Genomic DNA, 12387 nt, shown 5'->3' with positions numbered 1-12387 from the left:
GTACAGGTGTTATTTGTGAGGTTTAGGCTAAGGAAGGTAAATGTTGGTCATGCATGGTTTACAATATATTTTTTTTATTTATTTAAAGAACTGATGTATATGGCTGTTGGGTATATGTTGTGTAATGCATCTGTAGATGTCTCCTCCATATAATTAAAAAAGGATCTGTCATCATCATTCAGTTTTAGCAGCAAACACTGTGCAAACATACCCTCTGATATACACTCAACAGACCAGGTGCAAATCAAGCCCACACACACGGTTTTGTTGATGTCTAGGAACAGTACCTATGATTAACACTTCTTTTGGCCAATTGAAGGGATATTTCTGAAGCCTTTGAAGTCGAACTTGGAAATCACATAGAACTGTGTCAGATGGTCAGTGGGCTGGCTGTCTAGCTGAAACTCACACTAGGGCAGTGGGTGTAAATTTGTACTGAAACACTGTTTATTAACTTTTCGATGGTCATGTTCAGAGAAGTGATACTTGCCGAGGGCTGTTCCTTTCACTAGCGCACTGCAACCAGTTTGATCGCACATTCATTACATGAAATTACAGGAAACACCAAATTTCAAAGTACATACCAAAATGTTAGGAACACAAGAAATGAAGTAAATGTTTTACCAATGGCACCTGTCGAGGTCTGTGATGTTGGTTCGAGGTTAGCTTAGGTCTCCATGCCTTTACACGTTGACTACGAGAACTGAGTGGCTTTGGCCAGAGAAAACCAGGTGACGACAAGACACATGTGAGGACAACAAAGGCTATACTATCAAAAGCAGACAAACAGAAGGGCTGCTGTAACACAAGTCATCTAAACCACAGTACATCACACCCTGTCAGAGGGTGCATGTCCACACAGAAAAGCACCTACAGTGAACATGTTGGCATCAGAACTTGACCTTCGAGCAATGAAAGAAGCGTCCTGTGAGTCCTGTGTTGTTGTTGTGTTTTTTTTGTTTTTTTTTCCCTCTCTCATCATGGTGGGATTATCTGTGGCATGCACTGCAAAATTGCAACCTTGCAAAATCTGCTGCAAACATCTTGGTGCTGGGTTCCATCAGGGACCTTCAGATGTTCAGTGGAGTGAGCGGATTTGGTGGCGCACAGAGAACCAACAGCATATTGGGTATAATGTTGGCTCATGTGGTGTAGGTCCTAATGTTTGAGACCAGGCCTAGAACACCAAAGGCTGTTGCTAAAATCTCAGAAGGAAAGGTAAACAGCTGAAAGATTCCAGTGCTAATGCGTGCGAACATCACAGCAAGAGCATAAAAAGTATTATATCCATCTACAAGCTTCTGGCAGAATTCTGGTTGACTATTTTGCCACTACTCTTGCCAGAATTGGTAAAGATCAATTAAATATGGTGGTTTTACTGCCTAGTCCACATATTTTGAAGTCAGGAGTTTGGGAAGGCCATTTTTGTCCATTTCTTGCAAAGGCAGTCTACAAACATCTTTTTTCTGTTACAGGTAAAACTGAGGCTCCCTGTCGTTCTTGCCACATTTGCATAGGATCCTCTAAAAAAATATATATACCATTCAGGTGCTGGCTCCTTGCTGGAGAACCAGGTACTGTGGAATTCTGCATGGTCTGCTGGAGGGATATGCACAGCACGTTGAATGGCCTTTATGACCAAATTGATCTGCACTGCGAGAAACCTTTAAGCAGTCCCCCAACACCGCTGATCCATTTATTTTAAAGAATAGAAAGTATTTCATCATGTGACGACCTACAGGGAGATGTATTGATGCTCACTAAAAACCATGGAAATGTGGTTGTTACCCAACTTTCTGTGTGGGATGCCCACATAAGGCTCCCTTAATGACTGAATCAAAAATGGTAACTCCACGTCACTTTGTTAGTCAGAGGAGAAGAGGATGTAGAGTGGAGGAGTGTTCCTTGGGTATTCAGTGGTTGATGGGGGTCATTTATTTTAATACAAGATGGCCTTGACTTGAACCCAAAGTTATGCTTGTGACAGCCAAATATGCACATGCTGTTTGGAGTTTCTTGCGTTCACTCAGACCTGCAGTGGATAGTTTACCCTTTTTTAGCAGTTTTGCTTATAAATACCACATCCTCGTCTTGTAGCGAAACTAGAGATGGGCTTTGTTACAGCAGCACTGACCTGTATGTAGTGTTCGGTAGCTGGCAGTTACTTGTTTGTGGTAGTAAAATAAGCAGGCCTAAGTGTGGTCAGCTTTCTGATCTCAGCAAGGCATTGCTTTTATGGATCACAGCACACTGACATGCTTGACATTCTCTCCTTTTAGCTTTCTCTCCCTTGTAGCTTTGTGAGGAATGAAAAGTAGACACCTCCGTTTACTCTTTGAGGCTCGGCACGCGCAGTTTGTTTAAGGGGAAGAGGAAGAAGGTTGTTTGTGTGCAGTTATCTGTACATTCCTAGTGCCATAAATAAACCCTGGTGTGTGTGTATATGTGTGTGTAGAGAGATCCATATTTGTGCCTGCTGGAATTGAGGCCACTCAACAGGCCCAGGAAAGGGACCTTCAGCTGACAAGGCCCTGTCATACTTAGTCAAAAAATATGAGGTGTTAGATGGGGATATAAAGTGTGTGGCTGCATGCATGCGTGCATACATTTTTAAAATCTCCATCCCCCCCCCATCTCTCTTTATCTCTCTCTCTCCCTCTCCCAGGTTGAGTTGGCATTATGGGATACGGCGGGGCAGGAAGACTATGACCGGTTGAGGCCGTTGTCCTACCCCGACACAGACGTCATCCTCATGTGTTTTTCCATAGACAGCCCGGACAGTTTAGGTACTTTACAATAACCACGAGGTGCACTGTACACAAAGCTTTTTTACATAACAAAACCTCCCTATGACTATTTGCACACCTGTACAGATGTCCTTTTCTTTTCTGTAAATATATTTTTCAGCTCTTTATTACCTTTATTACCTTTAGTACTTTCTACTTTTTTTAATTTATCCCCTACCCTATTTATTGTTTAGTGTCATTTTCCTTTAGTTTAAGACTGTGTTCTGTGTTTCTTGTTACTTGTCATGCGTGTTGCTCTCACCAAGACAAATTCCTTGTATGGGTAACATACTTGGTGAAATAAAGAGATTCTGATTCTGATTCTGATTCTGATTCTCCCACAGCAGTTATTAATAGATAAATTAAAGAAATGCTATATTAGCATATGTTATTGTACTAATACAAATGTTAGATTTATTTTTTTCTTGTATCTGTAACAGTTACTTTTTTGGGGAAAGAAAAGAATATTTTTATGAATTTGTTCATGTAACATAAAGCCCCTAATATAGAAAACTGGATTTCACTTGCTGTATTGAAATAAATATGTTTATTACTTCAAATACAGAAGTAATACACACACACATTGTTAAAGTTTCAAAACTTGCCATTCACTTCCCAGTTCCATACAATCCATATACGGACATGAAGCTTCAAAAACACCCTGTTTCGAAATCACTGTTTGTCTATTGTCATGAGGTCCAGCTCACATGCATATCTCCACCTGTTTTTCCTCTTGCAGTTTAGCCCCACCCATTCATATTGCAGTTTGTAGGAGGGTTTCATCTTTGAGTGCTTTTTGGGCAAGGCGCATTATAATGACAGTCAATCAGAACACAGCTTACTTACTTACTTACACAGCAACTTAGTCAACTAAGGCACTGTAACAGAAACTGCCTGTTTTAAGTGTAAGGGATCAAGAAAATACAAATTGTGACATTTATGGAACATGTAAAGCTGTGAATGAAATGAAATGTGGGATATGGGCCCCTTTAAAAGTAATAATAATAAATAATATTGGTTAAGTTATATTGTTCTGTTTGTCAAGCCAAAAAAGGATTGATATGCACGTGAGCTCTTGCACTAATTATTTGTGTGCTCCCACACAGAGAACATTCCAGAGAAGTGGACACCAGAGGTGAAGCATTTCTGTCCCAATGTTCCAATCATCCTTGTGGGGAATAAGAAAGACCTGCGTAATGACGAACACACTCGCAGAGAGCTTGCCAAGATGAAGCAGGTACACACAAGGAGTTGAGCTGTGTGTGTGTGTGTGTGTGTGTGTGTGTGTGTGTGTGTGTGTGTGTGTGTGTGTGTGTGTGTGTGTGTGTGTGTGTGTGTTGTGTCATGGCAATAGCAGGTAACATATCCTAAATGATGGCAGATGCTCATGTTGACTTATCCACTGTAACAGCAGACGCTGAGGCACTTCCTTTCTCCTTCACTCACATTAGGAAGTGGAAGTGCAGCTGTTTCCTGTTAAAGAAACACTTCTCTCCTTAGTAGTTGCATCATGCTTCGGAAGACTGTGTGTACGTGTGTGTGGGAGAGTGTGTGTATGCGTGTAACCTGCCCATGTTACATTGCATTAGTAGGACACGCTTAGTCACAAGTCATGTGTAAGTGATTAAAAAGAAGTCACTTGGACCTGAAAACACAGGGCCTGAGTGATGGGATTCCTTAAGTCTATTTATTCTTGTTACATTTTTCTGCCCATTATTCCCTCTAGAATTACGTCATGTCCTTATCTTTTTGAGGGGAAATGGTGCTTTTCCAGTAAAAGAAAACTAAAATTCATGGAGCAAAATCATTTTCCTGGTCTTAAATTGTACAATAGGAATCATAACTTTAGGAATAACACATGGATCCAGGACTCTTGCAGAGGAAATGTCCACTTTATTAAGCAGAAAAAATGACAACATTTTCAACTTAGTTGTCACAGATTTGTGGATAAAGTTAAGGGGTGGGAGGAGATCCCATTTGTCCATAACCCAAACAAGCAAAAAATCTGGGTATGCATGAGCAAAAGAGTAATTCAGCTGCTAAGGGACATAATATGATCCTCCAAATATCATATAATGATATTTATATGATAAATACCCCCCCCCCCCCAATTGGTCTACTTATCTCACAATTGTAACACAATGTACAGAATTACTGCCAGATTCATTCTGTCAAAGTCAAAAACAGAGATGCAAGGTTTTTGACATCAATGTATATGTTTGTTTATGGACTTTCAGGTCTTCTTGTGTTATTTCTTTTTTTCTGTCTTTCACTAATTATGTAAAGCAGCTTTGTGACAACAGTAGTAAAAAGCGCTATATAAATACATTTGACTTTACTGACTTTATTAGGTAAAGATATAAATGTGTGCTCTATATGTATGTTTTCTAGGAGCCAGTAAAGCCAGAGGAAGGCAGAGACATGGCTAATAGGATCAGCGCTTTCGGCTATCTGGAGTGCTCCGCTAAAACTAAAGAGGGGGTGCGGGAGGTGTTTGAGATGGCCACCAGAGCGGCACTGCAGGTCCGCAAGCGCAAGAAGAGAAGCGGCTGCTTGATCTTATGAGCCCACGCTACATGCACACACTTCTTCTGCTGACGGTTGACACAGTGCTCCAGGAAAAGAAACAAAAAAAACAACCAAGAAACCTTTACCAAACCGACATCATCGCTGTACTGTATTACGCATTTCACGCAAGCAAGATGTGCGCGAGAGAGACTGACAAACCTGTTTATAGCGAAACCAACCCACCTGTGCTCTTAACGTTTCTGTATGCACACAGACCTGTTCTGCCATCTCTTGACTTTTTCCTTTCTTCTACCAGCGTATCTTCATCTGTGTTGGAGAAAGATTTGATGGATTTGATTTTGTATGTATTTGTACATAAATCTTAGTCTCCTCTTTCTCTTTTTCTCTTTCTCTTTCCCCATTCCATGTTATACTCAGACATTTGCTTCTTTATGTATTGTTTACTTATTTGGGCTGAAGCCTGACTGGCAAACTCTGCTATGTTTGGAAATTTATCAAGAATACATTTATTATTCATTCAAACCACTTGGCATCATTGTGTCGTAGTCTATGTGCTATTGGAAGTCATTGGAGGCCGGCGTTTGTTTTTGTTTTTTGTTTTTTTCTGTGGCTAGGGACAGCGAAACTGCTCTCAAATCAGCAGCCAGCGATAACTCAGATGAACAGTAAAGATGGGGCCCAGTGGGGTGAAATTGAGTTAGCACAGAGCGCTAACAAAATTAGCTCGTTCAACCTGTCACTCTCTGCTCCTTGCCGTGTGTGCACGGAGTCTGAAACTGTCAGTATCTTGACGGAACTGTCTCGGTTGCAGTCAGGCCTCAGGGCTGGGAAGGGCAACCAGTCATGGATCTGGACAATGACGGATGAATACATTTAACAGTTCTCCTAACTTTTACTGTGAAAGGTAGTTAGAGCCCAGTGTCTGCAGCTTGGTCCAGTGCCAAAGCATTTGAACCAGCTCTTGTCTAGAGTCTTCTTCTGCCTTTTCCTGGCTTAGCTCTTTATGATAATATTGTCTTAAGCCTCTCCTTTGTATTAGTGTGGTGTTGAGAATACGTTTTTAATCTGCTCTGTTGCACCATGCTGTAGTAAAGAAGCAACATTCCTGCCTAGAATTACAGTTCAGTTGCTTTTGGGTTGTGTTTAACTCCGTAAAGAAGCATGTGTGGGCTCACTCCTCATCTTTAATCACACATCTCTCCTACAAGCCTCCACTGAACCCCATAACCCCTATACTAACGATTCAGTTACTGATCCTAAAGCAAAAAACTCCCGCAGGGTTCTATTCGAGGGCCTACAAAACTGATGCACATTTTGACGGTAAAGAAGTGTATGCTTACATGCACTTGGAGTTGGAAGGAGGGCTTTAAGTGTTAACTAGCTTGTTTTAGTAGTTATTGAATACCAACCCTAATGATTAACAGCTACACAATCAGCCAACAGTTTAATGGGGTTTTTGGGGATGAAGTTGATCCAGTTAGCACATTCATTTGTAAGTGCTAAAAGCTTTATAGTGCCACTGGTAGCCAGTACACAAATACCCAGAGCACATGCTGAGCTGTGACTGCTTCAATTGCAGTGTTCTCAGCCACCACAAGAGGGGGACAAAAACACTAATGCTGTCCGGTATAAGCGGAGCAAGAGAATTTACCATATTCAACACCTGTAAGGTGCCCTGCTTTCTTTATAATAGTTTATAGGACTGTTAATGGGTTTTTATTTCAGAAATATGCAAGAGGGCCAACATAAACATCTCAATTTGTGTTGGTTACGTTATCTTTGCTTATTAAGAGTGGAATCGATGGTTTATAGAAGGACCTGGTCAGAGTGTTGTGAGAATCAGGTCGTGGGGGAGTGGACAACTGTGACGATGAAGCTGTATCATGTGTCTAATAAAATGCACAGTGACTGTACTGGGGGTGGGAGAATCACAGAGAAACTGTACTGAAGTGAAGATCCGGTGTGTTCAAATCTAAAGGGCTTTTCACACATGAAAAATGGTGGACAATGCTGTTCATAATCCATAGCAGCAAAATGCTTATAAAATGCATAATATAACAAAAATATAACATTTTACTGGTCTTTGTTATAAATTTCATCTGTAATCCCTGCTGAAGGAAAAAAAAATACAGCTGAAGGTTTTTGCTAGAAACTGGTTTCAGATGGTCTGAGGACCACGTTGATGGTCAACCAGTGTAGCCATGATTGTTGACTAGCTTGGTTGTGCTGGTTATGTTTGTTGACCAACTTGGTCATCCTGGTAGACCAGCTAAACCATCAACATGAAATAAAAACATCACCTAGGGTCAACCAGCTTAACTAATGTGACCTGGTTCCTTAATGATTTTAAGTCACGTTTTCCTCCATCTTGCCATTTCCTCATTTTTCATGGGCTGTATTATTGCCCTAACACTAACACAAACGGAAGTTACATCTTCATGTAATTGATCCAACTCTAATTGATTCAGATTACTTAATGTAGCACATATACAGTGAGTCCAAGAAGTATTTGATCCCTTGCTGATTTTCTTCGTTGGCCCACTAATAAAGACATGATCATTCTATACTTTTAATGGTAGATGTATTCTTACATGGAGAGACAGAATATTAAAAAGAAAATCCAGAAAATAAATCTAAGGAATATATATTAATTGATTTGTATTTCATGGAGTGAAATAAGTATTTGATCCCTTAGTATTCATTAGCAGTTCTGGCTTTTACAGACCAGTTAGACACTCCCAATCAACTTGTTACCTGACCTGAAGCCACCTGTTCTCACTAATCACTTGTGTGAAAAACACCTGTCCACAGAATCAGACAGATCACACAGATTTCAAGTCTCCAACATGGGTAAAACCAAAGAGCTGTCACAGGACCTCAGAGTCAGAATTGTTGACCTTCACAAAGCTGGAATGGGCTACAAAAAGATTAGTAAGGTGTTGGATGTGAAAGTAACAACTATTGGTGCAATTATCAGAAAGTTTAAAGAGTATAACATGACAATCAACAGACCTCGGCCCGGTGCTCCAAAGAAGATTTCGCCTCGTGGGGTGGCAATGATGCTGAGAACAGTCAGAAATCGTCCTGCAACCACTCGGCAGGAGTTAGCAAATGACCTGAAGGCAGCTGGGACCACAGTTTGCAAGGAAACAATTGGCAACACTTTGCGCAACAATGGATTCACATCCTGCAGTGCCCGAAAGGTACCCCTGCTGAAGAGAGCACATGTGGAGGCGCGCCTCAAGTATGCCAATGATCATTTGAAAGATGAACCAAGTTATTGGGAGAAGGTTTTGTGGTCAGACGAGACCAAAATTGAACTTTTTGGCCTCAACTCCACCCGCCATGTGTGGAGGAAGAAAAATGCTGCCTATGACCCCAAGAACACTGTGCCCACCGTCAAGCATGGAGGTGGAAGCATAATGTTTTGGGGGTGTTTCTCTGCCAAGGGTACAGGGCTACTTCACCGCATCACTGGGAAGATGGATGGAGCCATGTACCGCACAATCCTGAGGGACAACCTCCTCCCCTCTGCCAGGGATCTGAAAATGGGCCGTGGTTGGGTCTTCCAACATGATAACGACCCTAAACATACAGCAAAGGCAACAAAGGATTGGCTCAAGAAAAATCACATTAAGGTCATGGAGTGGCCCAGCCAGTCGCCAGACCTCAATCCGATCGAAAATCTATGGAGGGAGCTGAAGGTCAGAGTTGCCAAGCGACAGCCCACCAACCTTCATGATTTAGAGAGGATCTGCAAAGAAGAGTGGGCCAAAATTCCCCCTGGTGTGTGTGCTAAACTTGTGGTTAACTACAACAAACGTCTCACCGCTGTGCTTGCAAACAAAGGCTTTGCCACTAAGTATTGAGTGTGTTTGGCAAGAGGGATCAAATACTTATTTTCCTCATTGAAATACAAATTAATTAAAATATATTCTTTAAAATTATATTCTGGATTTTTGTCTTGATATTCTGTCTCTCCATGTTAGAATATATCTACCATTAAAAGTGCAGAAGGATAGTGTCTTTATTAGTGGGCAAACAAAGAAAATCAGCAAGGGATCAAATACTTCTTGGACTCACTGTATACTGGGAAAAAAATCCTTCTCGGTTCCCTGGCTGTAGCTGAATGCTGACATTTCCGGACGTGGGTTCCATTTATGTCCATACAAGGGATGTAATTTTGATCTGATTACAGTTTTTTAGGAAAGGATTCGATGAATCGCAAAATGCATTTTGAACACTGAATACACCTGAAATGTGCAGCAGGACACATTTTTATCTGATTTGGAAAAATACATTAAAATAAAACTTAATTGGGAATCTGTGGGGGAAGTATTACACGATACATGACTTTCATTTGAAAAGACTTTAAAATGATTAATCACAGCCAAAAGACAGAAAGAAAAAAGTCCCCCTCCAATTTAGTCATATCTAATTCACACCCAGTAGCTAAGACTCCCCCTGTCACACTAGGCCACTAGCGCAGGGAGGGTGGAGGCTACGTATGCTTTCTCTGAGTCGCATGAACCAGACAACTACATCTTTTCAAACTCCTTGGACATTGGACAGATCCTTCAAGAGTTAACTGCCAGGGTTGTACCGAAATTTGTGAGCGTTGAATTCTGTAATTATAGAGGGCGCTGTCCTGCGATATCTGTTCACATGCCTTCACACGCAATCTTCGGTAGTTACTCGGATGCGCCTTTGCAGATAGCTTCTTGCTGTGCTATGATAAACGTGTACATGTCAGCTGTGGTCTTTTCTAATTTCACTTCGTGTTTCACTCAGTTTTTACTGTGTTGAGAAAACAGAGTGTTATTTTCTGACGATCACGTTCCCGAAGTTTTCATATGTTAAAACAGCGAATGAAACTCTGGTCTGCACACATTTATTAGAAGACCTCATACTATGAAAACGTTTGTCTTCGCTTGTTGAAGGAAGCACAGCGAAGAGCTAAAGCGCGTCCCAGTAATGTACGTAGTTGCTGCTCGTGCATGTGATCAGCTAGTGCAGAACAGCTCCCTCTACAGTGTTCGGGTACATCATCTGACTGGCATTGAGAGATGTGGGTGTGAGGGCTTGTGTACTGGCTTCCTACTGTCCCAGAGAGAGTAAGGCCAGCTCTCTAGGGTTGAGTTCAGACTGCCGGCCCAGGTCAGATTTTGTTTGGCCTGTCTGGATTGTATGCAGTTTGATTTTGGAAAGACTGAACAGCCAAAAATAACATGAAATCTGGTTTCAATCTTTGGTTTGAAATGCGATTATAGTTGGATTTGTTCAGATGCAGCTCAGTCTGGATGATCTGACCGTCAGATTTCCAAGTGTCTTTTGCATTGCTTGCCGTGACAGACAGCGACCACGTCAAATCCAGGGCGACCGATGTCCGATGTGATGTCCGGCCACCCAAATCCGATCATTTGCGAATAACAGTGGACCGTTACCTATAGCCTAGGCTGTGGTTGCTCTGGCAGTCAAACTTACGCTCTCCCAATGAAAGTGCAACGCTTAGATGATAGCTGATTTAAAAAAAAATGGTCCCAGTTATGGCTAGGGACTTAAGTGCATTATGTATTACACTGCAGTTTCCAGGGTTACACTGGAAACTTACAATGCAGAGATGCTGGACGCTTCTATAACTAATAGATTGACCATAGTTCAGTTTTTTAACATATCATTCTGGATCTGTATAAACAGTGTAAATGCCAGGAGCTATCCGGTTACAATGTTACTTTCAGTTGTAACTGAAGTTATCCATATATGTTGTCACCAGTGGTTCATTTGCTCGTTCAATTACTGGTTAACACATTAGGTGGAAAGCAAACCTTCCACTGTAATAGAAAGTCTTAAAAGTACTGCACGTCCAAATAGCAAGGGTCTAGTGTTTGCAGTCTAGGTTAAGGCTTATTCTTTGTTTGGCTAATCAGTCCTTTCTGAATGAAAAGGCGCTTCCCTTCTGTTAGCTTTTCCTCCATACTTTAATTAGGACCCAGGAAGCCCAGAGCAGCAAGAGAAAAGCACACAGAAACACAGATGAAAGAATCTCTGATAAAGTGAATCACTCCGTTATCTTTCTGCAATGAAATGTTGTTCCTAAAACATGAACGTGAAAGTACATCTACAAATGTGATTAGTCATATTCTTAAAAAAAAAAAAATAGGTTAACAAATAGGTTATTTGTCCAGCAGAAATCACCATGAGCCTTTACTTTATCACCAATGGTCCACCCTGATGCTTTTGTTACATGAACCCATTAATGCCATATGTACCACCCATCTTTCTGTGGCAGCTGAGAGAGAGAGAGAGAGAGAGAGGCCAACTGTGCTCTCTAGGGTTGTGTTCAGACTGCCGGCCCAGGTTCGATTTTTAGCCATATCTGGATTGTGTGCATATTGATATTTGATATTTTTATACTATTTTGATAGTCTGGACACCATGTTTCCAAAGCATCTGCCAAATAGTGCACGACTCCGAGGTTTCCACAGTCACCTCTTGACTCCTGACTCCCACTCCTGACTCCCACTCCGGACACAGTCTGTGGAGTTGCTGCGGATCATGGTGATATAAAAATCTAGCTGGAGACCCAGGGTTACAACTGACTACTAATCTTCACTCAATATCTGGTTATTTCTAATAATGCTAATGGTAGAATACCACAGGTCTCATTGTCTGTAGTTTGGCTTTGGTTATAGAACCAAAAGTGGGCCTCGACTCCCAGACGCTTCAGAACCAAATAACTGAGTCATTTTGAGTCGATTCTCCATCTCCACCTCCATCCTGAGAGCAACATGAAGCTGCAAGGATTTACATTTACAGTTAAGGCGTTTACTGTTAATGTAAATCCTTGCAGCTCCACGTTGCTCTCAGGATGGAGACAGTCAAGCACTTACAAAAGTACCAGAAAATTAGCTAGTTTGTATAGACTAGGATCCAAAATATACTTCCAAGCTTATTATATCCGGTAAAATAATTGCCTCCTGGTGTGCGTCTTCCTAAATATATCAGGAAAAGGCCAGGAGGTTTTAATGGTCATTTAAAAAGCAACACAGCTTTTCAGGTGTCTGGCTAGTGA

The 12387-nt window shown here is 41.4% G+C and overlaps 1 protein-coding gene across 1 annotated transcript in view; it reads left to right on the top strand.

Annotated features, from left to right (window-relative positions):
• The window catches only part of rhocb (ras homolog family member Cb), a 36226-nt gene extending 30389 nt beyond the window's left edge, over positions 1 to 5837 (top strand). Inside the window, exons 3-5 of the mRNA XM_072681625.1 lie at positions 2666 to 2786; positions 3893 to 4023; positions 5178 to 5837. Of these exons, the coding sequence (XP_072537726.1) occupies positions 2666 to 2786; positions 3893 to 4023; positions 5178 to 5351 (426 nt within the window). The 3' untranslated portion in view covers positions 5352 to 5837. The remainder of the gene's footprint in view (positions 1 to 2665; positions 2787 to 3892; positions 4024 to 5177) is intronic.
• Positions 5838 to 12387: the final 6550 nt, after the last annotated feature.

The sequence above is a fragment of the Salminus brasiliensis genome, chromosome 6 (genome assembly GCF_030463535.1).
Source record: "Salminus brasiliensis chromosome 6, fSalBra1.hap2, whole genome shotgun sequence".
Classification (NCBI taxonomy): domain Eukaryota; kingdom Metazoa; phylum Chordata; class Actinopteri; order Characiformes; family Bryconidae; genus Salminus; species Salminus brasiliensis.
Note: the sequence above shows the minus strand (reverse complement) of the source record. Positions and strands in the feature narration are given on the sequence as shown.